Source organism: Lissotriton helveticus, chromosome 12 (genome assembly GCF_964261635.1).
Source record: "Lissotriton helveticus chromosome 12, aLisHel1.1, whole genome shotgun sequence".
Taxonomy (NCBI): Eukaryota; Metazoa; Chordata; class Amphibia; order Caudata; family Salamandridae; genus Lissotriton; species Lissotriton helveticus.
Window position 1 is genome coordinate 145,305,581 of NC_136073.1, and position 27,657 is coordinate 145,333,237.

A 27,657-nucleotide genomic window follows, 5' to 3' on the forward strand; every position below is an offset into this window, starting at 1 on the left:
TCACGGACATTGTAGTTACAAATTAGCATTTAAAAAAACCTTTGAAATCCACTGAAAAAACCATAGGTTTCAGGAACGGTATAGTTAGTTGGACATTTCACTCATACAAAACCATAGAAATTCCGCCGTTATAGTTAGTTGAGCTAACTATAACTCGTGCCCCCCAAATGCACTGCTGATGACGTCACATATTACATCATTCATGACATGATCAGTGACATCACTGATGACATCACTGATGACATCTAAAATCAACCTTGTGTTGCCTCCAGTAAGCCCCAAGTGGTAAGAGCCTATGCCCCCTTTCTCCACCAGTCTGCAACATGCGTCTTTGTGCCCTGCTGGTGGGGGTATGAAGTCCCTTTGCCTCCTGAGGACCTCATGACTAAAATGGACTTAATTCCCCAAGCAGCAGTGAGCCAGGAGGAGTGTTTACAGAGTGATGGAGAAAGAATGTGTGGCCTCTGAAGACCTCTCACCAGCAATCTAGCTGTGTGGATCTTACTAGAGGTAACAGGAGGGCAAGTTGGCCCCGAAGAACTCTCAAGAGCCAAGGGGACTTCATCCCCCTACTAGTAGTGTGCCAGGTCTCAGCAATCGAGCTATGTGGGACTAACTGGATGTAACAGGAGGGGTAGCTGGTCCCAAGGACATCCTTGTGGGCCAACTACCTCTTCTGTTTCCTCCAGGAAGTCCCACACAGCGGGATTGGTAAGAGGTGTTCTGAGGATATGCCTCATTTCTCCACTACTCTGCAAATGTGGCTCGTGGTGCACTACCAATTGGGGATGAAGTCCACTTTACTACTGATGGATCTTGGGGGACAAGATGCCCTCCTTATACCTCTTGTAAGCCCTACACAGCTGGATTCGTAAGAGCTTAATAAAGACCCAACCCCCTTAGAAATTCCCTGAAAATAACAAAGGTTACATGGCCATTATAGTAGGGAAAGAGAATTAAAAAAATCTTAGAAATTCACTGAAAAATACAAAGATTACAGAGATATTGTAGTTAGGCTCATATTTCACACACACAAAACTAGAGAAATTAGGAAGTTATAGTTAGCTGACCTAACTATAACTCGTGCCCCCACAATGCACTGCTTATGACCTCACATATTACATCACTCATGACATGGTCGTGACATCACTGATGACATCTCAAATAACATTACTGATGACATCATCCACCGACTGTGAATGTTTTAAAAAAAGTTTAAGAATGTTAAATATACATACCAAGGTGTATTGATGAATCAGTGGGTGTATGAGTACCTGATTAGATGATTCACTGGGTGTGTGAGTACCTGTATAAGTGAAAAATTGTCTCAGTGAATGTATGGGTGAGTACCTTGTGTAAATGTCAGTATCTGTCTGTCAGTTGGTGTCTACGAGGTTGTATAGGTGTATGAGTGGGTATGTGACTTTCTGTATGGGTGAGTAATTGGTTGTTTGAGTACTGGTATAGGTGTCTCAATTTCTGTGTGGGTGGGTGCGAGTGTGTGTAACTGCCTGTATGGATGAGTGTGTGGGTGAGCCAGTGGCTCTATGGGTTAGTGAGTCTATGTGTATGGGGATGTAAGGGTGAGTTATCATGTGTATGGCTGTGTTGGTGAGTGAATGGATATGTCAGTGGTATAAAGATGAGTAACTGCATATGTGAAATGCAGCATAGGTAAGTGCTGAAGTATATGAGTCACTGTATGTGTGACTGAGTGACTGCAAGAGTAGAAATAAGGGTGAGTGTGTGTTTGTGTCAGTGACTGTATAGGTGAATGAGTATGTGTTAGTATCTGTATAAATAAATGAGTGTGTGTCTGTATAACTGTATAGGTGAGTAATTGGCCATGTGATTGACTCTATAGGTGAGTGAGAAGATGTGTGAGTAGCTCTATGAGTGACTGTGTGTGACTGGCTGTGTGGGTCTATGAGTGGATATATCAGTGGCTGCATTTGTGAGTGAATTGGTGTATGAGTGGCTGTATGGTTAACTGAGTGGATGTGTGTGTAGACCTATGAATCAACGAGTGGGTGTGTAAGTACTGGTATGGGTGTGTCAATGGTTTTGAGAATGGTAGTGTAGAAGTTGGAGTGGGTGTATGAAAGTTTGTATTGAAGTGTGTATGGGTGTGTCACAGATTCTGTGGATGATGACATCAGTGATGTCATTTGAGATGCCATCAGTGGTGACATCAGTGATGTCATTGACCATGTCATGAGCGATGTCCAATATGAGTGAGACTATAAGCAGTGCACTGCAGGGGGCATGAGTTAGAGTAAGCTCAGCTAACTATAACGGCTGAAATTATTTTGTATGTGTGTGAAATCCAAGCCTAACTATAACGTCCCTGTAACCTTTGGGTTTTTTCAGTGACTTTCTACGTTAATTATAATACCCTATAACCTTTGTTTGTAAGTGAATATATACACACACACATACACACACTTATATGCAAACACATATACTTACATACACCCAAGTCAACCAGTCTAATCGAAGATACCCACTGCAACGGATCTCTAGGAGGAGGCTCCTGGGTGAGGGATCACCATTCGGTGGATATCCCTGTGGATCCCCTGCCATCCTCCACCCTCTAGCTACCGCTACTACAGCACACACCCAGACAAGGTAGGCTTGTGTGCACAAACAAGCTTTGACTCGACTGAGTGGACCTCGATAGACAAAGGGAGACATCATGAGGGCACCTCATGGCCAGGGTACAGCAAACTTTGATCAGCCAATAGCTGCCTGCGACTAAGGTGGGCACGGGAACTGCCTAGAGACATGCCCAGTGATGGGGGGTCTGGTTGTAGAATGGTCCTGGGAGCGGGCCTATTCCCAGTGAAAAAGAAATATATGGGAAGTGACCGGCCCGGCTGATCCACATACCTGTAGCCGGATATCGGACTTGTCTCTCAGAATGACAGGATAGTGGGTGAGTGTGCCCTGCTGGGGCTATTGTCTACTCTTGGTGGATGCCTCCCCTCTCACCTTGGAGCTCCAGTCCTGAGTTGACACACCATCAGCTTGCCACTACAGTAGCACTGTAGGCCATAGAGGAAATACAGCAGTGGATATCGGCCATCATCTCCTGTGGAGCTCTGCATGCCAGACCCCTTGCAACTGCGACTTCACCCCCACCCACATCAGTGGAGCCAGAATGTCCAAGTGGAGCACAGTGTGGTCTGATACATACCCTCCTTCACTGACCTAAGGTGCTCCCTATACAAAATGGACCTTGCATAAAAATAAACTGAGGACTGAAATCTCAGCCTCATTGATAGAACAGATAAAGAGGACTTCAATTTCAAATAGACTATAGGCAGCCATCTTACCCTAGTCAACGGTAAAAAACAGAGGATGAAAACCTGAGCCTTACAATAGGACAATTCTTTCCCGACCCCATAGCACCCACTAAGCCAGTTTTTCAATGTAAATACCTGTGATTGTTTTATTTTATTCCAGTATTCATTATTAACATCTTTTGAATCCCTTCATGACTGACCTTGGAACCCCTTCAGAAGGGTGCATTACTCTCCACCAGTCTCATTACAGACTACTGAAAATCATAAGTTACTAGCCATTACAACTGTTTTTACCTTTCTCCACCCTATGGGTTTAGAGATCCTGTAGAAGCCCTCACCTTGGTCCTACAATCCTTGCGGTATTTACCTTGTTTGTGGACACAAAATTTTAACCCATGGGCCTCAATGTCTTCACTATAAAATACCCTTCTAATCTCTCCCAAAATGCAGCAAAAAGACTTAAGCATTGATTACTCAAAACTTACCCTGAAAAACTTATCTCAGACCCATACTTCTGCTCTAGCAAGGGAACTCTAACCAATAACCTAATTTTTTACACTAAACGACAAGCTCAATGGAGGAATATATTATACTCCATACTGCAAATTTCCTACACCAGGAAAACACCCTTTGGTCTTGGAATATCTACCTCTCCTTCGCCCTTCTGCAGGGTGGATGTTACCATATCTATATACAACAACAAAAACATTCTAATACAATCCTCGAATGAAAAACTGACAATAGTGGACAAGATCGTCCCTGTCCTCAAGAATATGGTGAACAACAAGATCCACCTTCCCTCCCAAAATCATGTTAGCGACCTCAAAGAAGCAACCTATCCCCCTCCAACTCCCATTCCTACTCCAACCTCACGCAGCTCACCTCCAGGCTTCAGGGATTACTTCTCCACCTTCTCTGTTATTATAGCCATTCTAGATCTCTCATCTCCAACAGGGCCTAAGAATCAATCCACGACTGGTAGAATTATTGCTTTGGCTTCTCCAGCCACTACTAAGGCAAGCATAGATTCCTCCATCACCGGACCCTTTCCTTCAAATTAGCTCTCACTTTCTTTCCCTTCCCCCCCGAGCAAGGCACCCCACGTACCCCCATAATCCCCTCTCTACCAAAAAAAAACATGTATCCAAACCTCTATTTCCTCATCTATCTAACCGAAGGCCCCCCTGGTCCCTTGACCACCCCTTATTCACCTCTACTGCGCCCCATGCCCAAGCATCAATTAATACTCAGCCAGGACCTCATCAAAACCTCCCTGACCCACAAGTACCCCATGCGCCTATTAATAGTCTCTCTCAGATATCCACTCTCCTCACCTTGAACCCTCATGTGGCCTCCCTCCCTACTTAGATCACGCCTCTCAAATCATAACTACCTGTAAACATACCTTTTTGGAGATGCGATTTAATGAGATCTCTCATAGCTTGCTCCATCTCAAGGAAGATCTACAAGGACTCACATCATCACCTTGGAGCTAAGTCTTAGTCATAGAAATAATAGGGCCTTCATGACCCGGACCAACCCTCAAACAGATACGCTACCGTATTATGTCCCCCACTCTCACAATCCTGGTTCAAAAACAATGCCCTTCCCCAACGCCACTTCCCAACCGAGGAGATTGAGTAAAGATCTATCAGATAATCATATCCATGACTTGCTCCTCACTTACGCCCACAAGAAAGTTACCAATAAGGTTGGCCTCAATCAAATCCAAACAATCCAGGCTAACCCCTTCAGAGAACTGACCTGCGAACAGAGAGCGGTAAACAAGGATAACCTCAGGAGCATTAACATATCACAGGAAGATTCGCCTCACACCAATAGCAAACCGAAATGTATGCTCCTCAATTGCAGATCGGCTAATAAACATGCGGCCAATCTTTATGACCAAATCCTCACACATAAATTTGATATAGCTATCCTCACTGAAACCTGGTTAAACAGATCATCTCACCCTATTATAGACCTACTTGTCCCCGCTAGTCAGAGAGTCATTCAACTAGATAGAGCAAATAAATATGGTGGGGAATAGCCTGCATCGACTGCAACACCCTCTCAGTATCTCGGGCAGAATTAATCTTGCCTGCATATGAATATTTATACATTAACATCACTAGCAATAATGAAACTAGTTGTAAATGCACGCCTTCTTCCACCCACCTGGTGATAATTTGCCATTCATCAAACAAATCATGGAGGCTATCACAACCGATGATAACTCTCAAGTATCCCAGATTTTTCTCAGAGACTTTAACCTCCACTGGAATGACCCAAATGACCAGGCAGTAAATAGCCTGAAGTATTTTATATCAGACCATGAGTTGACCCAATTCTGTGACAGTCCGACTCATAACTAGGGTGATACTTTGGATCTTATCATCTCAAAGATGGACAACATTATGTTGAAGTCCATTAGCCCCTGTAACTGGACTGACCATTACTGCATCACCTTCCTCATCAATATAATGGTGACTCAGAAGGGAGCACAACCGAAGAAAACACAACAATGGAAAGGAAATCTCCGGGACATAAATGCCAATGATTCTTTCAATAACGGTAACAATACCTTGACTCCTCAGACCAACATGGATGATGCCCATGACCTCACAGAATTCTACAATATGTCCATATTGGAAGGTCTTAATTTGTTTGCCCCCTTCAACAAAATAATTTATTGACTAAAGTCTCCAAGCCCTGGTTCAATGACAACTTGAACTCTGAAAGACGCAATCTTATAACAACAGAAAGAGCTTGGAGATCTTCTCCCTCCTTGGAGATCCTAAAATACTTAAGATCAGTGAGGAACATATACAACACAAGGATAAGAAACACAAAACTAACTTTTTTAGATCTCAGATTGACCAAGCCAGAAATTGACCCAAAACACTATTCAAAATCCTCAAGCAACAATTATGCAATGTATCAAACCCAATTGACAATGGAGCCATCACTCTCCCAAATTGCAAAGAGTTGGCCTCCTCCTTCCTGGAGAAAACAACAAATATTGAGTGGGAACTTCAGTCAGAAAAAGAACCACTCCTTTGGCCTCAGTCACCTTTCCACATCCCATCAGCCTGGTGAATTGAACAATCCATCCAGGCACATACTCAAAAATAACGCCTCCTGGCACACTTTCCCATCAATCAGTGATAATGATATCTACAACATCCTGTCATCCTTAAACCCATCTAATCATTTTATTGACCTTCTACCAATATCCAACTCCTTGACCAACACCAATCAGGCTTCCGTCATGGTCACAACACTGAATCAGCATTCCCGTACGTGATGGATGACATAAAAATGCTGGATCTAAACAAATCACGCCTTCTGGTACTACTTGACTTATCTTCTGCCTTATACACTGTTAAACATGATAGTATGTTGACCCTACTTGAATGAAGGAAGGGCCTATCAGGGGTCTTATTGCAATTGCTTACTTCATTCCTCCACAAAGGATCCTAAAGAGTCATGATGAACCAATCCTTTCTAAGCCTTCCGCGGTCACTCTGGGTGTTCCACAGGGATCCACCCTCTCACCCATTCGCTTCAATATATTCATGGAACCTCTAGCAGACTCCTTAAAATCTGCTAACATTCATTATTATATGTATGCAGACGACACGCAATTATATCTCAAAATCTCATCCCCAGATGACATCATATCCCTTAACTCTATTCTACAAAACACATATCTTTGGCTCACCGACAATCTCCTCGAGCTCAACGCCACCAAAATGGAATTCCTATTCATCTCACCTCTGAACAATATCCCCAAAATTGATCTCTGGATGAAACATCTGTTCATCTCACATCATTGACTCTGCTAGATCCTTGGGAATAACATTAGACAAGCACTTAAATATGCAGAATCACATCATCACAGTCACCAAAGGAGCGAATTGTCGGAGGAGAATTGTAGGGAAACTTAAACCGTACCTCTCTCCGGAGTACCTCAAGCATTCAGTTTAAGCTTTTGTTTTGCCCAGAGTGGACTACAGTAGTGCCACACTTAGCTGCCTACCTAGATACAATTTGGCCCCTCTAACGGCCTCCCTACTCGGGGCTGCCAGATTTGTCTCGGAAACAAAAAAAACAAGCACATTTTCCCAGCTCTAATATCCCTTAACTGGCTATATTATGAGGCAAGAATTCAACTAGAGAAAGCATGCATGATGCATAAAGCCCTACATTTCAATATCCCCAGGTATTTGGCTAAAAAAATAGAAAAATCAGGTGCTTGCAGACCATTGCGAAGTGCAAACACCATGTTACTGAAACCACAATGTTTCCATAAAAAGAAAACATGATACAAAGCTTTCTCAAGTGCCGCTCCTAATATATGGAACTCTCTACCACCGGACATTCGCCTACTGCTTACTAACAAAAAATGGCAAAATCTTTTCTGATGAACAAGTATTTACCTTAAGCTATCCCTTCTGTGTTATATCGATGGTGACCTTACCAGTGACTCTTAATATGATGCCAGACCTTTTCTTCGCTGACTACCTCTGATAACAAGCGTAGTAATTTGTGTATTCTCAAGGCACTTTACATCTCTGATAACAAGCGTAGTAATTTGTGTATTCTCAAGGCACTTTACTCCATTATAGATGTGAACATGTAAGTTATTTTAATTATACTCTACCCTCCCTTCTTGGAAAGAGCTCCGATACCCACTAGGGTCATGTTTGTGCTATACAAAACTTTATAAATAAAATAAGTAAATAAGTCACTATCCCCCACAACACCAACCAGGATTCAATTCAGTTTCTCTGCATACGCTCACCTGCAGTAATAGCCTTAACTTACTAAGTTAAGTTACTAAGATAACGTAAAAGAGTGCATTTCCCACCAATCACTTTAACTTGCATTTGTCTTTCATTTAAGGTGTGTGTTATTTTATATTCATTTACCTGAAGGTAAAAAACCCAAAACAAGCATTGGAAATGCAATAGGTCTCGCATTAGGAAAGTTTGAGCGATTGGTATTGTAAATGACACTTTTTTTATTTATGTGCTGGTTTTGAAAATAGCAAAATTAATAGCTTTGTCAGTTACAATGTCAATAGTTTTAACTTTCGCAAATGTGACACCTATAGAATTTGTAATGCAATGTGTGTTGTATTTACTTGACTGAGATGTATTGATATTACAAATAACAATGGCTTTTAATTTTTGTAAATAATGTGGTGGTGGTGGTGGTTGTGGTGGAGGATGTGGCGGTGGATGTCATGGTGGATGTGGAGGTGATGGTGGATGTGGTGGTGGGTGTGGTGGTGGATGTGGTGGTGGATGTGGTGGTGATGGTGGATGTGGTGGTGGATGTGATGGTGAATGCGGTGGATGTGGTGGTGGTGGATGCGGTGGATGTGGTGGTGGTGGATGCGGTGGTGGTGGTGGATGGGATGGTGGTGGTGGTGGATGTAGTGGTGGTGGATGTGGTGGTGGTGGGTGTGGTGGATGTGGTGGTGGATGTGGTGGTGGATGTGGCGGTGGATGTGGCGGTGGTGGTGGATGTGGTGGTGGATGTGGTGGTGGATGTGGTGGTGGATGTGGTGGTGGATGTGGTGGTAGTGGTGGAGGTGATGGTGGATGTGGTGGTGGTGGTGGATGTGGTGGTGGTGGTGGTGGATGCGGTGGATGTGGTGGTGGTGGATGTGGTGGTGGATGTGGTGGTGGAAGTGGTGGTGGATGTGGATGTGGTGGTGGATGTGGTGGATGTGGTGGTGGTGGATGTGGTGGTGGTGGGTGTGGTGGATGTGGTGGTGGATGTGGTGGTGGATGTGGTGGTGGATGCGGTGGTGGTGCATGTGGTGGATGTGGTGGATGTGGTGGATGTGGTGGTGGATGTGGCGGTGGATGTCATGGTGGATGTGGAGGTGATGGTGGATGCGGTGGTGGTGGTAGATGCGGTGGTGGTGGTGGTGGATGCGGTGGATGTGATGGTGGATGTGGCGGTGTTGGGTGTTGTGGATGTGGCGGTGGATGTGGCGGTGGATGTGGCGGTGGATGTGATGGTGGATGTGATGGTGGATGTGATGGTGGATGTGGTGGTGGATGTGGTGGTGGATGTGGTGGTGGATGTGGTGGTGGATGTGGTGGTGGATGTGGAGGTGGATGTGGAGGTGATGGTGGGTTGTGGAGCTCAGCAGCAGCAGACAATTGCTATCTGATAATAGCACCAGCACGTTTCCTTTCAAATTAAGCAGTAGAAAAACACTGCAATTAATACAGTTTACATTTTTAGCTTATATGCTCTTTGTTCTGCTAATTTAAAAAAAAAACAGGCTTAAAAAACAGGGATGCCTACAATGTTGGCAGGGAGGCAGCCTGCATCCTGAATCTAGGCCGAATGAATGTTACTTCATTGTTTAACTGAAATAAAAAAAGCTCAACTATAATCAACTCCTAGTCATCACTGCAACAACATTCTGCCAGCTAAGCAAGCTGAGGAAGAAGGGATGCAACCACTGCAAATGTATAACAAGCTGGCTTTTTTGAAGAAGGTCATGCAGTGCTGGTAGTGGAGCAGATGGTCCTGTTTATGACCTGCAGAGTGCGTGTGAAGTGGGCGCGGATGAAGTGGCTGGGGGTGAGGGGGTGTGCAGCCTGGTGTGCTGAAGCCTGGCAGCAGAGGGGGCGTGCGCGAAAGAAGTGGCCCCAAGGTCAATGCCCGGTGGAATGAAAGGCCTGTGCTCATACAAACCGGAGTGGGTTTAAAGGCATTGCTGTCCTCAAAAGTGTAAACAAGGTTTTACCGTCAGAGAACGCCACAGTAAAGCATTAACACGGAAAGTGTGGTCAGGGATGTTAACACCACAGAGCTTAAACGGCTTCATGACGTTCATCACTGGGGACTGAATCATAAACATACTGTAGCCTGGGCAAGAAGAGCATCACAGAAATAGGACTTGAATCTTCATTCAGCATCAGACACCTCTATTGCTTCATGATGGACACAAACCAGTCAGCGCTGTTTACGGAGTGAGCGAGCCAAAAGATATCTTCATAAGAATGTGCATTTTTTCCAAACCTCAGAAGAGCCCTTAGTTCCCATACCAAAGGAGTAGCTTGCAAGGAGTAAACACAAATAAAGTTGTACAGCAGCCCAATTATATATCGACTTACGGTTGGCATGCAGGCTTTATCACAAATTGTTTGACAAACCATTTGGCGGTGGTTAACTTCGCAATAGCTCTACCTAGAAGATTATTGAAGCATCATCCTCGGTAATGGTAAATTATGTTATAATGATTCCTGCAAAAATGACATGGGGGGGTTCGGATAAGCGGGACAAGATGGGCAAGAAAAATAAAGCATGACGAGAAGTCCAGTGAAAAGTAGTAACACAGAAACCCGGGAAACTGAAAGCACGGCCGGCCGGCCGTGAAAGCCTTTGATCCGGCATGAAACTGAAAGCACGGCCGGACGGCCGTGAAAAGCCTTTGATCCGGCAGGGGGTAGAGCGGCACCAAGCTGAGCAACAGATGGCTGGCGATTTGAAGCTGTGCACGCGCATTTTAGGCCAATGCGCTTGCGCATTGACCTAAAAGCGCACGGGCACAGCATCAAATCGCCAGTCTAGGTAAGGTCTGTTTAAGCCCCTATAGTCTCGCTCCGCTCAATGCGCATGCGCATTGAGAGGCGAGACTTAAAAATAGTTACTGAATCTTGTGACCTTTTTAGCCACATCCTTCACCTAGATACCGATTGTGTAATACCCGACGAGAAGTGGCTGGCCCACTTCAGCTCTGTTTATGGTGAGTCTGGTGCCTGTTCGCTGCCACAAAACTGTGCAGGTTTTGTGGCCACACCTATACAATTTAACAGTGGGGAAGTGGAAAAAGCAATCTGTGCCACAACAAAGAATAAAGCCCCCGGCCCAGACGGGGTACCAGCTGACTTTTATTTACACTCCCCCAAATTCTGGGCTGGTATCCTGGCTAATGTGTTCACAGCCGCAAACACCTCGCCCCCCCCAAATACATGGGCTACGTCCACCATCGTGCCAATATTTAAAAAGGGCAGAAGGGATGACCCAGGGTGCTACCGGCCCATTTCTCTCCTGGACTCTGCTATTAAGATCCTGGGCAGAGTCCTTTTAGTGAGATTAAGAGATAGCCTGGAGGATTGCGGTGGCCTGGCTGATATACAGTACGGCTTTAGGGAAAAAAGGGGCACGCTAGAACAGTGCTCAAACCTGCACCTTCTGATTTCTAAGTATACGGTGGCCAAGGAGGGGACCTTGTATTTAGCATTTATGGACCTCTCCTCGGCCTTCGACTTGGTCAACAGATCGAAACTTTGGGAAATCCTAACTAATATGGGAATTGACGCCGACTTGGTGGCTTTTATAGCTTCTATGCATCAGGATTTATTCGCTGCTGTAAGAGTAACCAAAGAGGGAAGATGCACGTCAAGTTTTAGATCTCTACGGGGCGTTAGGCAGGGATGCATATTGGCCCCCCTGTTGTTTACTATCTATATAAATGACCTAGGCAAGCATTTACTTGAGGCAGCATGTGACGTACCGCGTGTAGGAGAAGCTAAGATCCCTGCTCTCCTATACGCGGACGATGCTGTACTCATTGCACGCACAGGGGTATGTCTCCAAAAATTGTTGGATGCTTTTGGGACTTTTATGGACCGGTTGGACCTGAAGGTTAATGCCTCCAAATCGCACACCATGGTTGTGGGGACACAAGGGAAAAGTGGCAAGAGAGGAACTAAAACCTTCTTTTGCAAAGGGGAGATTGTGTCGGGAGTTCCATGGTTTCCATACCTGGGAGTGCTTTTTGATTGCAGGGGTACCTGGGGCCCACAGATACGTGCTAAAAGCCTAGCGGTTACAAGAACATCTAGGGCCATCTTAAGTTTTGCTAAAAGGCTGGGACATAGACCCATGAAGGCCATCATCCAGGTTTATAACAGCAAATCCCTTCCTGTGGCCTTGTATGGTGCCTCCTTATGGGGTTATGCACGACTAGAAGAAATCCAGGTAGCCGAAAATAGTTTTTTACGTTCAGTCCTGTCCCTCCCCCAATCCTCCCCGGTTTTCTCCATCCATACAGAACTTGGTTTGGATTACATCCAGGACAAACTGAGACTGGCCCCATTAATATACTGGCTTAAGACCTGGTTAAATCCTGAACTACTGTTAAATCACACGATCATGAGGGATGTGATGAGTTTAGAGTATAGTCACAAGATACCATGGATGGCGTATTTGCACAAATCTTTTAATGAACTAGGTCGTCCAGATTTATTCACCTCCCCTTCGTGTATCACAAAGCAGGATGTGAGTCTTATAAAAAAACTGTTTATGTCTAGGGCATACATGTTGCGAGAAGAAGTCGAATTATCAAAACCATCTGTTCGAATGCATTATTTGTCACTCCAGTCACTTGCAATTGAACCCTATTTATGTTTCGTCACTAATCCGTTCCATAGATTTTTGTTAACAAAATTCAGATTTAACACTATTCATTTTTATTTGGGCCATTTTAATACCTGGATGAAACCTGAGTTAGCTCCCCCCTGCACTTGTGACAATTTTTCTGTTCAGGACAGTTTACATTTTGTTATGTTTTGCGATTTCTTCTCCGACCAAAGGAAAAAATACCTGCTACCAGTCTTAAGAGAAGCGGGCTTCTCCCAGGTGAGGCCAGCCATGTTATATTTAAAATCAATGGGTAACATCTGTATCACTTTCGCCATGGCCAATTTTCTTGTGGCAGCAACCAGAGCCAGAAGGGGCATGAATTTGGAAATCTGATGTACATAATGTGTTTTTTAAATATTTTAACGTACTGATTTTCGTCTAATTAACTTGCTCATAAATGATATTGTTTAATTCCTTTTTAAATTGTAAATAATACTGTTTTTATGTACTTTGTATGATTTTAACAAATCGAATAAAGTTAATTTGACTGACTGACTGACACATCCTTCACTCTTATCCACACTACGACACAACCTTCATTGCACTCAGGATCAGTTCAGTGCTCTTCTGAAATGATCTGTCCCTAACAGAAGTGCTTCCAGTGTCTGCCAGACTAACCCAGAAAGAAGCTTTCGGGGTGGCCTGTTGGGCCACTGGGCTGTAGACAGTGCTTGCAGGGACATTAAGGATTTTAGGAGTCCTGGTCCAAACACATTTTGAGGGCCCCCTTGTCGAAACAGCTTTACATTTATGATCCATTTTCAGGTCTTTCATGCCCTCTTCACCCAGTGACAGTGTGCAGACACACTGGTCTAAATTCTTAAATGTGTTTACATCTCATATTCATGGACAAGGTGGTGTTTTTAATATTGTAACACAGCAGCAGCTTACTAATGTTACTGCAAATAATCTCTGTGACGCCCTCCTATTTCTCATATGTAAAGTCCTGTTTTGATCTAAAAGAAACTTATGGATGTTGCATGAAATATAAGCACAAAATTCCTCTACAATATCTATAACTGACTCCCTCACAGTCTGGGGCCCTAGGCCAGTGTCCACATTGCCCAAGCCTTAAAACGTCTCTGGGTGGTTGCAGGCTGCAGGTGGAGGTGACTGAGCAGGGTCGATGGTGACTAGCCTGGTAATGTCCTGAGGCAGCACATAGAGCAAGCTGAAAAGCACTGGATGTTTTTGTTTAATTATATCTGCAGCTCTTTGCCACACATTAAAGTGGTTGGAGGAGCTTAAACCTGAATAACTAATGTTTGTTAGTGTGGTGATGCACACACCAGCACCAAAATGCTTTAACGTACCACCAGATGTGTATGAACAAGCCACTTAGTTTTAAAATATTGCATCAGTACTGAAACAGCTGTCCTTTAAAACGTTCTATTAGACATACCTCAACAGGCACCGGGGACTGACTGTGTCAGAACATTGGTCCAAGCACTGGATTGAAAGTGGCTCCCTTTAGTGAATCAGATACATAAACATGGCCCACATTTCCAAATCAGAGCAGTTTTAAACTTGCAAAGACAGGTTGCAGAGATGTTTTGCACTGTATGGATAACTGTATTCACTTGCATTGTTTGCATGCAATTTGTGTGGTAATTAGAGATCAACAACATAAACTGGCCCACTAGACCATAAAAACTGATCCACAAACTGACCTCTCACACCAGCCTTTTGGGCTCTGTCAGATTGCCCTAAAGGTCAGTGTGACCCTGACAGGGGCATTTGCCTCTGCTTGGCCTATATATTATATGTATGCATGTTTGTTTATATCTATGTAGAAGTGCTTATTATAGCACAAAGCAGCTCACTGGGGTAAGTGCTGAACAATGAGGCAAGTGTCAAAGGGTATATTTTGGAAAATGTTCTCAAAGAGGAAAAGGGGAATTCGGTGCCTAACTTGTGGTAGTGTAGGGTCAGATCTGCAACATCGCCCTATTATTTTACTTGTAAGATTGCAGTGCCTTTAAATTTTTCTGCTAGGGATAGCCCTTCTGAAACTCTATACACATTATTCAGTCAGCACAGTAACGATGTGAGGGGGTGACTCTCACAAAAATGAAAGAAAGTGACCTGAGTTCTTGTTGTACAATTAATCAGATCAACCATAGAGGATGCTGTTCAATACCAAAGATTATCACTGTTCACTGTAGAAAGAAACCCCCCACCCCCCTCCCCCCTCAATTGAAATAAACCTTTCCTTAAATGCTTCTGGCTAAATTATAAATTACTTATGTTAGTGTGTCTGTATAAATTTTCATTATTAAAGTGCTGACAGTATAAGGATGTCCTATAAACTACAGGGAGGTAGATGTTCGTATCTCATTTGCTATATAAGTTCACATAATATAGAATAACTCACTTGTACGTTTCTTGTCTCTCTTTCAGCTCATTTTTCCTCTGCTTTAGGAGAAAGGAGTTGTGAACCTCTGCAGAGGCAAGGGTAGCTGCACAAAAAGGTAAAAAGAAGAGTGATGTTCAGAGAAGCCTTTCATTAAGGAAATGAAAAACATCAAAGGAAAACAATAAAATGCACATGAGTTAGAATGTGATGCCTATCAAATGCAAGAAAGAAGATCTGATTCAGGTGATGTCAACCTGCCCCAGGTAGAGACAAATAGGACTAACAGGCAACACATTTGAAATTTCAAAGGACTAGTTGTGGTACATTTCTTTTCTATAAGGTGTTCATACTTAGCTTGGTTACTAGCTTTCTGCCATCTTCCTTGGTAATAAACACCACAAAGGATACATTTGACTCTAAAAATGCGTTCCTCCTTGACCCTCTGAACCTCCATGCGACCCCCCTTCAGACTCTTTCCTCTCATACAAGGACAACAAATTAGTCAGTGGTATCAATCTACAAATCCCCATACAACAAAAAAGTATTCCAGTACTTCAAATGGAATGTAAGGTGACTGGACCCGGAACTGCCATTGAGCATACTAACTCTGCCGGCGCCGCATCCCGCACTTCGGGGTGTTACGCATAAGGATACCACTAGTGTGTGCATCCAACACATGTGGACTAGTAGTCTAGACGGAATCAACGACTGGATCCCCACTTTAACAAGTGTCACCACGAAACAAAGCTACTTTATTACTCATTGGGAAATCTGACTTCTCACTCCAAGAATCCATTTTTTATTGAAAGGAACCCGGTCTCGAGCAGGGCCGGGACGGAATTATCACCGGCACTGCGACCTTTGGTCCTACACAGACCATCTACAGCCCTGATGAGTCGCGGGACAAGGTGTTTCCCGGCGACGAAACACGTGTCGGCTGGCACTTATTGAAGAATAAAAGAGGAGCCGGAACATTGGTGTCCCCTTTTTTTGAATGCTGAATACGAACTTTTATGTCCTCTGATAAAAACGAACTTTAATGTCCAATGTGACATCCGATTTGCTCTAACTTTCATTAGAAGTGTGCAGTGGGTCCTGTTTGGATTGTTCACGTTGTGTTTTTTTTGACACTACTTTGAGAGGTCTAGGGTCTTACCTCTAACCCATTTGCACCTTTGCTTCAACATAGCTACTGCGATTCACCAATGAGCTGTGCGCCCAGTATTTCCCTCAGCAGTTAAATACCCTGTTCTAATTTTTCACATGTAATTTGGAGTTGACAAGAGTTCTAGTCCTAGTACATGGGACTACTGAAAAATCGACTTTGCTAAATTCTGAGAACCCTGTTGCCAAGCTACAGATTCAGGTAGCTTAGGTTATTCATAAACTCCAACAAATGTTGAAACATCAAGCTCTCCCTGAATGTTCTTCCCCCAGAATACTAGCAGAAACTGGCCATACACTCTTCTTCAGTCACAAATCTGATCATCGTCCACCCTCCGGATTTACTAATGACTATTGAAGAGCATGATACATTGTGACAGGTCTATGGCAGTGCAGAGACCCCAATTGTGGAGTACCATCAACCCAGTGACTAGGACATTTGCTTTTACTAGTTCCAAAGTGGAATATTTAATGACTGTCCAATATTTGATGCTGTGGACAAGTTGAAAACTCAGACAGGCATTCAATGATCTCATGTAAACCACAAGAACAGAACACCCTTCATTCGATAACTTTAAGGGTTTCCCAAGACACAGTCTGTTGTCATTGTTTTGAGGAACATAACATATTTACAACTTCAGTGGGTCTTCTCCCAAACCTTTTGCCCTTGCATTCCCTTTTGATCAGGTACTCATTTACTGCCTTTCACAGATTGGTTTGAAAAGTTGATTCCAATTGAATTTTTGGTCTGAAATGACACAATTAATTTTTCAGTGCATTTTATTGACTATCAAGTTCGTCTGTTCTTCACAGGAAAGGCTGTCACAAGCAACTGCAGAAAGATAAGAATTTGTAATGTTAAACAAGTTTGACCGCTGCAGCCAATCTCAAGAAGTCATTAGGTGCTGGAATATTTTTCTTGCTACAACAATCAAGCCAAAACTCTTAAAATGTATTGTTCATGTTTTACATGCATCAAATTCAGTCTTTTCCTTCAGGTATAGAGGCTTCTTTAAGAATAATCAAATATGGAAACCATTGACAAAGACTCCAGTGATAGTCAGGGCATAATTCTTCATGGTCGTGCTGTAGGACACAATCTAAGTTTAGGTTTTTTTTTTTTAGTTACATTTGTTTCTTGATATTTAGAAACTCAATACAAATGAATGCAATGTGATGGACTTGAAATGCTGTATAGAACATAACGTGCAGAATAAAACAATTCATTGTTAACCAATGTCCAATAAGTCCTTCCTTGGACACTGTTTGCACCCTAGCAAACCATCTAGTATAATTTCTGCAGTAACTGGAACCCACTATCAATTCATGGGGGAGTTGTAACAAAGATTTTAAAATCTATATACTAGCACTAATATACAAGGGATATCGTAGAAGATTGATGTCATGAGAGATGTAATTTGAGATGTCATGAGTGATGTCACTGACCATGTCATGAGTGATATAATATGTAATGTCATCAACAGTGCATTGCGGGGCATGAGTTATAGTTAGCTCAGCTAACTATAACGGCTGAATTTCTCTGGTTTTGTGTGAGTGAAATGTTATCCTAACTATAACATACCTGTAACCTTTGGGCTTTTTCTATGAATTTCTAAGGTTTTTTAAATGCTTATTCCTAACTATAATGTCTCTGAAACTTGTGTTTTTCCAGTGAATTTCTAAGGCTTTTAAGTGCTAATTTCTAACTAGAATGTCCCTGAAACATTTGGTTGTTTAGTACATTTCTTTTTTTTTTTTTTTTTAATGCCAATTTCTAACTATGCCTACACAGGTAGGACATGTGCAGTTAGAGAAAGAAAGGTGCAGAAAGAAGCAAGAGAAAAGCAGAAAGAGTCAAGAGAAGTTCAGAAAGAGGAAGAAAGGTGCAGAAAGAAGTAAGAGAAGTACAGAAAAAATCAACAGAGGTGCAGAAAGCGTGAAGAGGGATGCAGGAAGAGGCAAAAGTGATGCGAAAGAAGCAAGAATAGTGCATAAAGAAACAAGAGAAGTACAAAATGAAGGAACAGAGGTGCAGAAAGGAGCAAGAGAGGTCCGGGAAGAGGGATGCAGTAAGAGGCAAGAGGGTACAGAAAGAAGCATGAGAGGTGCAGAAAGAATAAAGAAAAGTGCAGAAAAGGGAAAGAGAGGCGCAGAAAGAAGCAAGAGAGATGCAGATAGAAGCAAGAGACGTACCGTAAGAAAGAACAGAGGTGCAGAAAGAACCAAGAGAGGTGCAGACAGAGGGAAAAAGGATGCAGTAAAATGCAAGAGGTGTGCTGGAATGAGCAAGAGAGGTGCAGAAATAACCAAGAGAAGTGCTGAAAGAGACAAGAGAAGTTCTGAAATAAGCAACAGAAGCACAGAAAGAGGTAACAGAAGCACAGAAAGGGACAAGAGAAGTGCAGAAAGAAGCACAAAAGATGCAGAAAGAAGCAAGAGAAGTGCAGAAAGAGGCAAGAGAAGTGAAAAAAGGGGATTGAAAGGTGCAGAAAGAAGCAACAGAGGTGCAGAAAGAGACAAAAGGGTACAGAAAGAGACAAGAGATGTAAAGAAAGAAGCAACAGAGGTGCAGAAAAAGGCAAGAGAAGTGCAGATAAGGGGAGGACATATGCAGAAAGAGGCAGGACGGTGAAGAGAGAAGCAACAGAGGAGCTGAAAGAGGCAACATGAGTGCAGAAAGAGGCAAGAGACCCCAAAAATCGAACTTTAAATGGTACGCAAAAGGTTCACCAATAAAGGAGGAAAAGTCTTATAAATACTTAGGTCTTAAGTTGGTGCGAGGATTGACCCACAAAGAACAGAAATTTGACCTAAAGGCGAAAACACATTCCTTGATCTATGCGTACAGGCTTTTGATTAAAAAAATGGATTGCCCAAACTACATGCATCTTTTGAAGGTGATGGCCTCACAAACTTTGCCCACTCTGTCATATGCTCTGGTTACCTGGTGTGGAAAAGAGGCTGAGCTGTTAAACAATCTTCAAACAAAGGTATACAAAGCAGTTTTTAACCTTAAAAAATCAGCCTCGCCGGCACAGGTTCGTTTGGAATTCGGGCTGCGGTACCAGAAGTTTCAGGGCATGAATAGTTTTGTGAAACTATGCCATAAATTACGCCTGTCAGCACAAGGTTCACTCGACAGCTTGTGTTGGAAAGAAATTGAAAATCAGATGAAGCAAACCGCCTTAAGTGGTTGGGGAGCTTACCTGAGCAAATCCTTGAGGGAGTTAGAAATTCGATCGACATGGCATACCATCCCAGATAGAGCTAGCTTTGACAAAATAACAAATAACGCTGCCAAATGGAAGTCCTTCCTGGAAGATAAATCAGCAATCTCCAAGCGCCGACATGGATGGACAGTGATTAATTCATATTCCTCGATAAAACCCCAGGCGACTTAGAAAGTCATTTTAGCATAATGCTAAAGAAGAGATATATAGAATATCGGCTGGGCTTACATCTCTCGAAAGATTTACAACCATCTTGGAAAGGCGTGTATACGGATCCTCACTGTTGCCTATGTGGATATCAAAAAGAATCACTGCCCCATCTGCTATGCGCGTGTCCGGCTCTTACGGATTTAAGGAGATGGTTTTTAAAGGATATTTTTAACAAACTAAACATTCGTACATGCAGGCAAGCTGTAATTCGATCGCTGGACGGATCGTCTCCAATGTTGGCTTGTAGGGGGGGTCAAATATATGAGAAAAGTACAATCTCTCCTACGACAAGCCAACCTTGAGGAAACAAGAAAAGAAGGAAAATAGTATCCTCAAAGTGACAGATAATTTTTGCAAGGTTGTAAAATATGTTAATAATGGGCTAAAATTAACTATTCAATTGAGATGGCCTGCTCAAAACGTTATGTACTATTCGCCCAATTATTTAACACTGCATAAACTAAACCTCCCCCATCATTTCCATGATGATAGCATACTATAATGGATAAGGCAACCAGATGATAATTTTATGAAATGTGTATTATAAATTGTTTGAATTTTATGGATTGTTTTTCTATTGCGATTTGTAATGATTTTAAATAATCAAAAACAATAAAATTTGACTGACTGACTGAGTGCAGAAAGAGGCAAGAGAGATGCACAAACAAACAAGATAGGTACAGAAAGAGGGAAGGCAAGTACAGAAAGAGTCAAGAGGGATGCAGAAAGAAGAAAGAGAATTGCAGAAAGAGAGAAGAGGGATGGAAAAAGAGACACAAGTGGTACAAAAAGAAGAAAGAGAGGTGCAGAAATAGGGAATAGGGGTGCAAGAAGAGGCAAGAGAGTACAGAAAGAAGCAAGAGAGATGCTGAAAGAAGCAAGTGAAGTACAGAAAGAGGCAAGTGAGGTGAAGAAAGATGCAAGAAAAGCCCAGAAAGAGGTAAGAGAGGTACATAAAGAGGCAAGAGAAGTACAGAAAGAAGAGAGTGGGGTGCAGAAAGAGACAAGTGATGTGATGAAAGAGGCAAGAAAGGTCCAGAAAGAGGCAAGAGAATTTGAGAAATAGGCATGAGAAGTGAAGTAATAGGCAAGATAGGTGCAGAAAGAGGCAAGAGAAGTGCAGAAAGAGGTAAGAGAGGTACAGAAACAGGAAAAATAGGGAAGCAGAAACAGGCAAGAGATGTGCAGAAAGAAGCAAGACAGGTGCAGAAAGAAGTAAAAGAAATGCTGAAAGAAGCAAGTGAAGTACAGAAAGAGGCAATAGAGGTGAAGAAAGATGCAAGAGAAGTCCAAATAGAGGCAAGAGAGGTACAGAGAGAGGCAATAGAAGTGCAGAAAGAGGCAAGAGAAGTTCAAAAACAGGCAAGCGAGGTGCCAAAAGAGGCAAGAGGTACAGAAATAGGAGAAGGGATGCAGAAATAGGCAAGAGGGGTGCATAACGAGGCATGATGGATGAAGAAAGAAGCAAGAGAAGTATAGAAAGAAGTAAGTGAAGAGCAGAAAGAGGTAAGAGAGAGACAGAAAGAGGCAAGACAAGTGCAGAAAGAAGAAAGTGGGGTGCTGAAAGAGGAAACTAAGGTGCAGAAAGACACAAGTGAGATACAGAAAGAGGCAAGCGAGGTGAAGAAAGAAGAAAGAGATTCAGAAAGAGCAACAGAAGCCCAGAAAGATGCAAGAGAGGTACAGAAAGAGGCAAGAGAGTAAAATAAACTGGGAGACGGGGTGCAGAAAGAGGCAAGAGGGGTACATAAAGAGACAAGACCATTGCAGAAAGAAGCAAGAGGTGCAGAAAGAAGCAAGAGAAGTGAAGAAAGAGTCAAGTGAGGTAAAGAAAGATGCAAGAGAAGTCCAGAAAGACACTAGAGAGGTACAGAAAGAGTCAAGAGAGGTAAGGAAAGAAGCAAGAGGTACAGAAAGAGGCAAGAGAGTTACAAAAACAGGGAGAAGGGGTACAAAAAGAGGCAAGATGGGTGCATACAGAGGCAAGACGGGTGCAGAAAGAAGCAAGAGGGGTGCAGCAAGAAGCAAGAGAAGTGCAGAAAGAAGCAAGTGAGGTGCAAAAAGACGCAAGGGAAGTGCAGAAAGAGTCAAGAGGTATACAGAAAGAAGAAAAAAAGGATGCAGTTATAAGCAAGAGGGATGTTGAAATGAGCAAAAGAAGTGCGGGAAGAACCAAGAGAAGCGCAGAAAGAGGTATGAGAAGTGTAGAAAGAAGCAAGAAAGATGCAGAAAGAAGCAAGAGATGTGCAGAAAGAGGCAGGAGAGGTACAGTAAGAGGCAAGAGAAGTGCAAGAAAAGAGTGAGGCGCAGAAAGACATAAGTGAGGAACAGAAAGATGCAAGAGAGGTACAAAAAGAGGCATGTGAAGTACGGAAAGAGGCAAGTGAGGTGCAGAAAGAAGCAAGAGAAGTGCAAAAAGAAGCAAGAGAAGTGCAGAAAGAGGCAATTGAGATGCAGAAAAAAGAGAATGAGGTGCAGAAAGAGGCAAAGTGGTGCTATTAAAGGCAAGAAAGGTGCAGAAAGGGACAAGAGATGTACAGAAAGAGATAAGGAAGATACAGAAATAAACCAGAGAGATGCAGAAAGAGGCAATAGAGGTACAGAAAGAGGAAGAAAGGTACAGAAAGAAGCAAAAGAAATGCAGAAAGAGGCAATAGAAGTGCAGAAAGAGGATGAAAGGTGCAGAAAGAAGCACAGAGGTCTATATAGAGACAAACAAGGGTACAGAAGGAGGCAGGAGCTGTGAAGCAAAAAGCAACAGAGGTGCAGAAAAATGCAAGTGAAGTGCAGAAAGAGGGAAGACAAATGCAGAGGCAAGCTGGGTACAGAAAGAAGAAAGAGAGGTGCAGAAAGATGGAATATGGGTTCAGAAAGAGGCAAGGGAGGAACAGAATGAGGCAAAAGAAGTTTAGAAAGAGGCAAGAGAAGTGCAGGAAGAAGAGAGTGGGGTGCAGAAAGAGACAACTGATTTGCTGAAAGAGGCAAGAGAGGTACAGAAAGAGGCAAGAGAATTTCAGAAAGAAGCAACAGAAGTGAAGAAAGAGGCAAGAGATGTGAAGAAAGAGGCAAGAGTGGTCATAAAAAGGGGATGGGGTACAGAAAGAGGCAAGAGAGGTACAGAAAGAGGCAAGACATGTGCAGAAAGAAGCAAGAGAGATGCTGAAATAAGCAAGTGAAGTGCAGAAAGAGGCAAGTGAGGTGAAGAACAATGCAAGAGAAGTCCAGAAAGAGGTAAGAGAGGTACAGAAAGAGGAAATAGAAGTGCAGAAAGAAGAAAATGGTGTGCATCAAGAGACAAGTGGAGTGCTAAAATAGGCAAGGGAGGTACAGAAAGAGGCAAGAGAATTTCATAAAGAGGCAAGAGAAGTCAAGAAACAGGTAAATGAAGTGCAGAAAGAAGCAAGAGAAGTGCAGAAAGAAGCAAGTGAAGTGCAGAAAGAGGCAAGAGAGGGACAGACAGACTCAAGACAAGTGCAGAAAGAAGAGGGTGCAGAAGTCACAAGAGAGATATAGAAAGAGACGAGAGAAGTTCAGAAAGAGGCAAGCGAGATGAAGAAAGAAGCAAGAGATGCAGAAAGAGGAAGCAGAAGTCCAGAAAGACACAAGAGAGGTTCAGAAAGAGGCAAAAGAGTGACATAAACAGGGGGAAGGGGTGCAGATAGAGGCAAGAAGGGTGCATAAAGAAGCAATACGGGTGCAGAATGAAAGCAAGAGAGGTGCAGAATGTAGCAAGAGAAGTGCAGAAAGAAAAGAGTGAATTGCAGAAAGAGGCCATTGAGGTGCAGAAAGACACAAAATACACAGGATGATGGACAGAATGTTGCACAATGGCAAAACATTCACCCCCAGTCACAGATCAGGGTTTAATCCATCGTTATTTTGCTCACCAAGCCACCCCAGTTCAGACATGGCCATATGCAAATCAGTCTTGACCCTGTGCCTCATGGGATCAGTCCATCCCGCACTGCCAAGCCATGACTTCCCTGGACCGGAATCAAGCATCCTAGGACCGGTTTCTGGCTATCAGCCGTCTTCAGCCAGGATAGCTTGATTCCAGTGGCTTAGTGAGCACGGTACCCACATCTGGGCATACCCTTCCCACATAGGGTGAACAGCAAAACACACAAGATGATGGACGGAATGTTGCATAATGGCAAAACATTCACCCCAGTCACAGTTCTGGGTTTAATCCATCGTTATTTTGCTCACCAAGCCACCCCAGTTCAGACTTGGCCATATGCAAATCAGTCTTGACCGTGAGCCTCATGGGAACAGTCCAGCGCGAACTGCCAAGCCATGTCTTCCCTGGACCGGAATCAAGTATCCTAGGACCAGTTTCTGGCTATCAGCCGTCTTCAGCCAGGATAGCTTGACTCCAGTGGCTTAGTGAGCACGGGACCCACGTCTGGGCATACCCTTCCCACATAGGGTGAACAGCAAAACACACAAGATGATGGACGGAATGATGCACAATGGCAAAACATTCACCCCCAGTCACAGATCTGGGTTTAATCCATCATTATTTTGCTCACCAAGCAACCCTAGTTCAGACATGGCCATATGCAAATCAGGCTTGACCCTGTGCCTCATAGGAACAGTCCAGCCCGAACTGCCACGCCATGTCTTCCCTGGACCGGAATCAAGCATCCTAGGACCGGTTTCTGGCTATCAGTCGTCTTCAGCCGGGATAGCTTGACTCCAGTGGCTTAGTGAGCATGGGACCCACGTCTGGGCATACCCTTCCCACATAGGGTGAACAGCAAAACACACAAGATGATGGACGGAATGTTGCACAATGGCAAAACATTCACCCCCAGTCACAGATCTGGGTTTAATCCATCGTAATTTTGCTCACCAAGCCACCTGAGTACAGACATGGCCATATGCAAATCAGTCTTGACCCTGTGCCTCTTGGGAACACTCCAGCCCGAACTGCCAAGCCATGTCTTCCCTGGACCGGAATCAAGCATCCTAGGACCCGGTTTCTGGCTATCAGCCGTCTTCAGCCAGGATAGCTTCACTCCAGTGGCTTAGTGAGCACGGGACCCACGTCTGGGCATACCCTTCCCACATAGGGTTAACAGCAAAACACACAAGATGATGGACGGAATGTTGCACAATGGCAAAAACATTCACCCCCAGTCACAGATCTGGGTTTAATCCATCGTTATTTTGCTCACCAAGCCGCCCCCGTTCAGACATGGCCATCTGCAAATCAGTCTTGACCCTTTGCCTCATGCAAAAAGTCCAGCCCGAACTGCCAAGCCATGACTTCCCTGGACTGGAATCAAGCATCCTAGGACCGGTTTCTGGCTATCAGCCGTCTTCAGCCAGGATAGCTTGACTCCAGTGGCTTAGTGAGCACGGGACCCACATATGGGCATACCCTTCCCACATAGGGTGAACAGCAAAACACACAGGATGATGGACGGAATGTTGCACAATGGCAAAACATTCAGCCCCAGTCACAGATCTAGGTTTAGTCCATCGTTGTTTTGCTCACCAAGCAACCCCAGTTCAGACATGGCCATATGCAAATCAGTCTTGGCCCTGAGCCTCATGGGAACAGTCCAGCCCGAACTGCCAAGCCATGTCTTCCCTGGACCGGAATCAAGCATACCAGGACCGGTTTCTGGCTATCTGCCGTCTTCAGCCAGGATAGGTTGACTCCAGTGGCTGAGTGAGCACAGGACCCACGTCTGGGCATACCCTTCCCACATAGGGTGAACAGCAAAACACACAAGATGATGGATGGAATGTTGCACAATGGCAAAACATTCACCCCCAGTCACAGATCTGGGTTTAATCCATCGTTATTTTGCTCACCAAGCCACCCCAGTTCAGACATGGCCATATGCAAATCAGTATTGACCCTATGCCTCATGAGAACAGTCCAGCCCGAACTGCCAAGCCATGTCTTCCCTGGACCGGAATCAAGCATCCTAGGACCGGTTTCTGGCTATCAGCTGTCTTCAGCCAGGATAGCTTGACTCCAGTGGCTTAGTGAGCTCGGGACCCACGTCTGGGCATACCCTTCCGACATAGGGTGAACAGCAAAACACACAAGATGGTGGACTGAATGTTACACAATGGCAAAAACATTCACCCCCAGTCACAGATCTGGGTTTAATCCATCGTTATTTTGCTCACCAAGCCACCCCAGTTCAGACATGGCAACATGCAAATCATTCTTGACCCTGTGCCTCATGGGTACAGTCCAGCCTGAACTGCCAAGCCATGCCTTCCCTGGACCGAAATCAAGCATCCTACGACCGGTTTCTGGCTATCAGCTGTCTTCAGCCAGGATAGCTTGACTCCAGTGGATTAGTGAGCACAGGACCCACTTCTGGGCAGTTCGGGCTGGACTGTTCCCATGGGGCACAGGGTCAAGACTGATTTGCATATGGCTGGGTTCAAACTGGAATGGCATGGTGAACTAAGAAACGATGGATTTAGGCCCAGATCTCTGTACTGGGGTGAATGTATGAAATTTTTCTGCATTCGAGCCATCACCTGTTGTTTTTGCATTTGTCACCCCGAGTGGTCCGGTATGCTCAGACATGAGTCCCGTGCTCTCCATGCCACTGGAATCAAGCTATCCAGGCTGATGAGGGCTGAAAGCCCGAAACCGGTCCCAGGATGCTTGTTTCAAGCCCAGGGAGGACCTGGCTTGGCAGTTCGGGCTGGACTGTTTCCATAGGGCACAGGGTCAAGACTGATTTGCCTATGGCTGGGTTCAAGCTGGAATGCCATGGTGAGCCAAAATGATGTAGTTAGGCCCATATCTCTGTACTGGGGTGAATGTATGACATTGTTCTGCATTCTATCCATCACCTGTTGTTTTTGCATTTGTCACACCGAGTGGTCCGGGTATGCTCAGACGTGAGTCCTGTGCTCTTCATGCCACTGGAATCAAGCTATCCAGGCTGATGAGGGCTGAAAGCCCGAAACCGGTCCTTGGATGATTGTTTCTAGTCCAGGGAGGACCTGGCTTGGCAGTTCAGGCTGGACAGTTCCCAAGGGGCACAGGGTCAAGACTGATTTGCATAAGGCTGGTTTCAAACTGGAATGGCATGGTGAGCAAAAGAATTATGGATTTAGGCCCATATCTCTGTACTGGGGTGAATGTATGACATTGTTCTGCATTCTTTCCATCACCTGTTGTTTTTGCATTTGTCACCTCGAGTGGTCCGGGTATGCTCAGACGTGTGTCCCGTGCTCTCCATGCCACTGGAATCAAGCTATCCTAGCTGATGAGGACTGAAAGCCCGAAACCGGTCCTGGTATGCTTGATTCCGGTCCAGGGAAGACATGGCTTGGCAGTTCGGGCTGGACTGTTCCCATGGGGCACAGGGTCAAGACTGATTTGCATATGGCTGGGATCAAACCGGAATGGCATGGTGAGCAAAAAAATGATGGATTTAGGCCCAGATCTCTGTACTGGGGTGAATGTATGACATTGTTCTGCATTCTATCCATCACCTGTTGTTTTTGCATTTGTCACCCCGAGTGGTCCGGGTATGCTCAGACGTGAATCCCGTGCTCTCCATGCCACTGGAATCAAGCTGTCCAGGTTGATGAGGACTGAAAGCCCGAAACCGGTCCTTGGATGCTTGTTTCCAGTCCAGGGAGGACCTGGCTTGGCAGTTCGGGCTGGACTGTTCCCATGGGGCACAGGGTGAAGACTGATTTGCATATGGCTGGGTTCAAACTGGAATGGCATGGTAAGCAAAAAAACGATGGATTTAGGCCCAGATCTCTGTACTGGGGTGAATGTATGACATTGTTCTGCATTCTATCCATCACCTGTTGTTTTTGCATTTGTCACACCGAGTGGTCCGGGTATGCTCAAACTCGAGTCCCGTGCTCTCCATGCCACTGGAATCAAGTTATCCAGGCTGATGAGGGTTGAAAGCCCGAAACCGGTCCT

The 27,657-nt window shown here is 44.2% G+C and overlaps 1 protein-coding gene across 1 annotated transcript in view; it reads right to left on the reverse strand.

The window, feature by feature from the left end:
* Positions 1–27,657, reverse strand: part of LOC144799600 (hydroperoxide isomerase ALOXE3-like) — a 634,644-nt gene that overhangs the window by 361,406 nt on the left and 245,581 nt on the right. Inside the window, exon 3 of the mRNA XM_078670997.1 lies at positions 15,142–15,226. Coding sequence (XP_078527123.1) covers positions 15,142–15,226 — 85 coding nt within the window. The remainder of the gene's footprint in view (positions 1–15,141; positions 15,227–27,657) is intronic.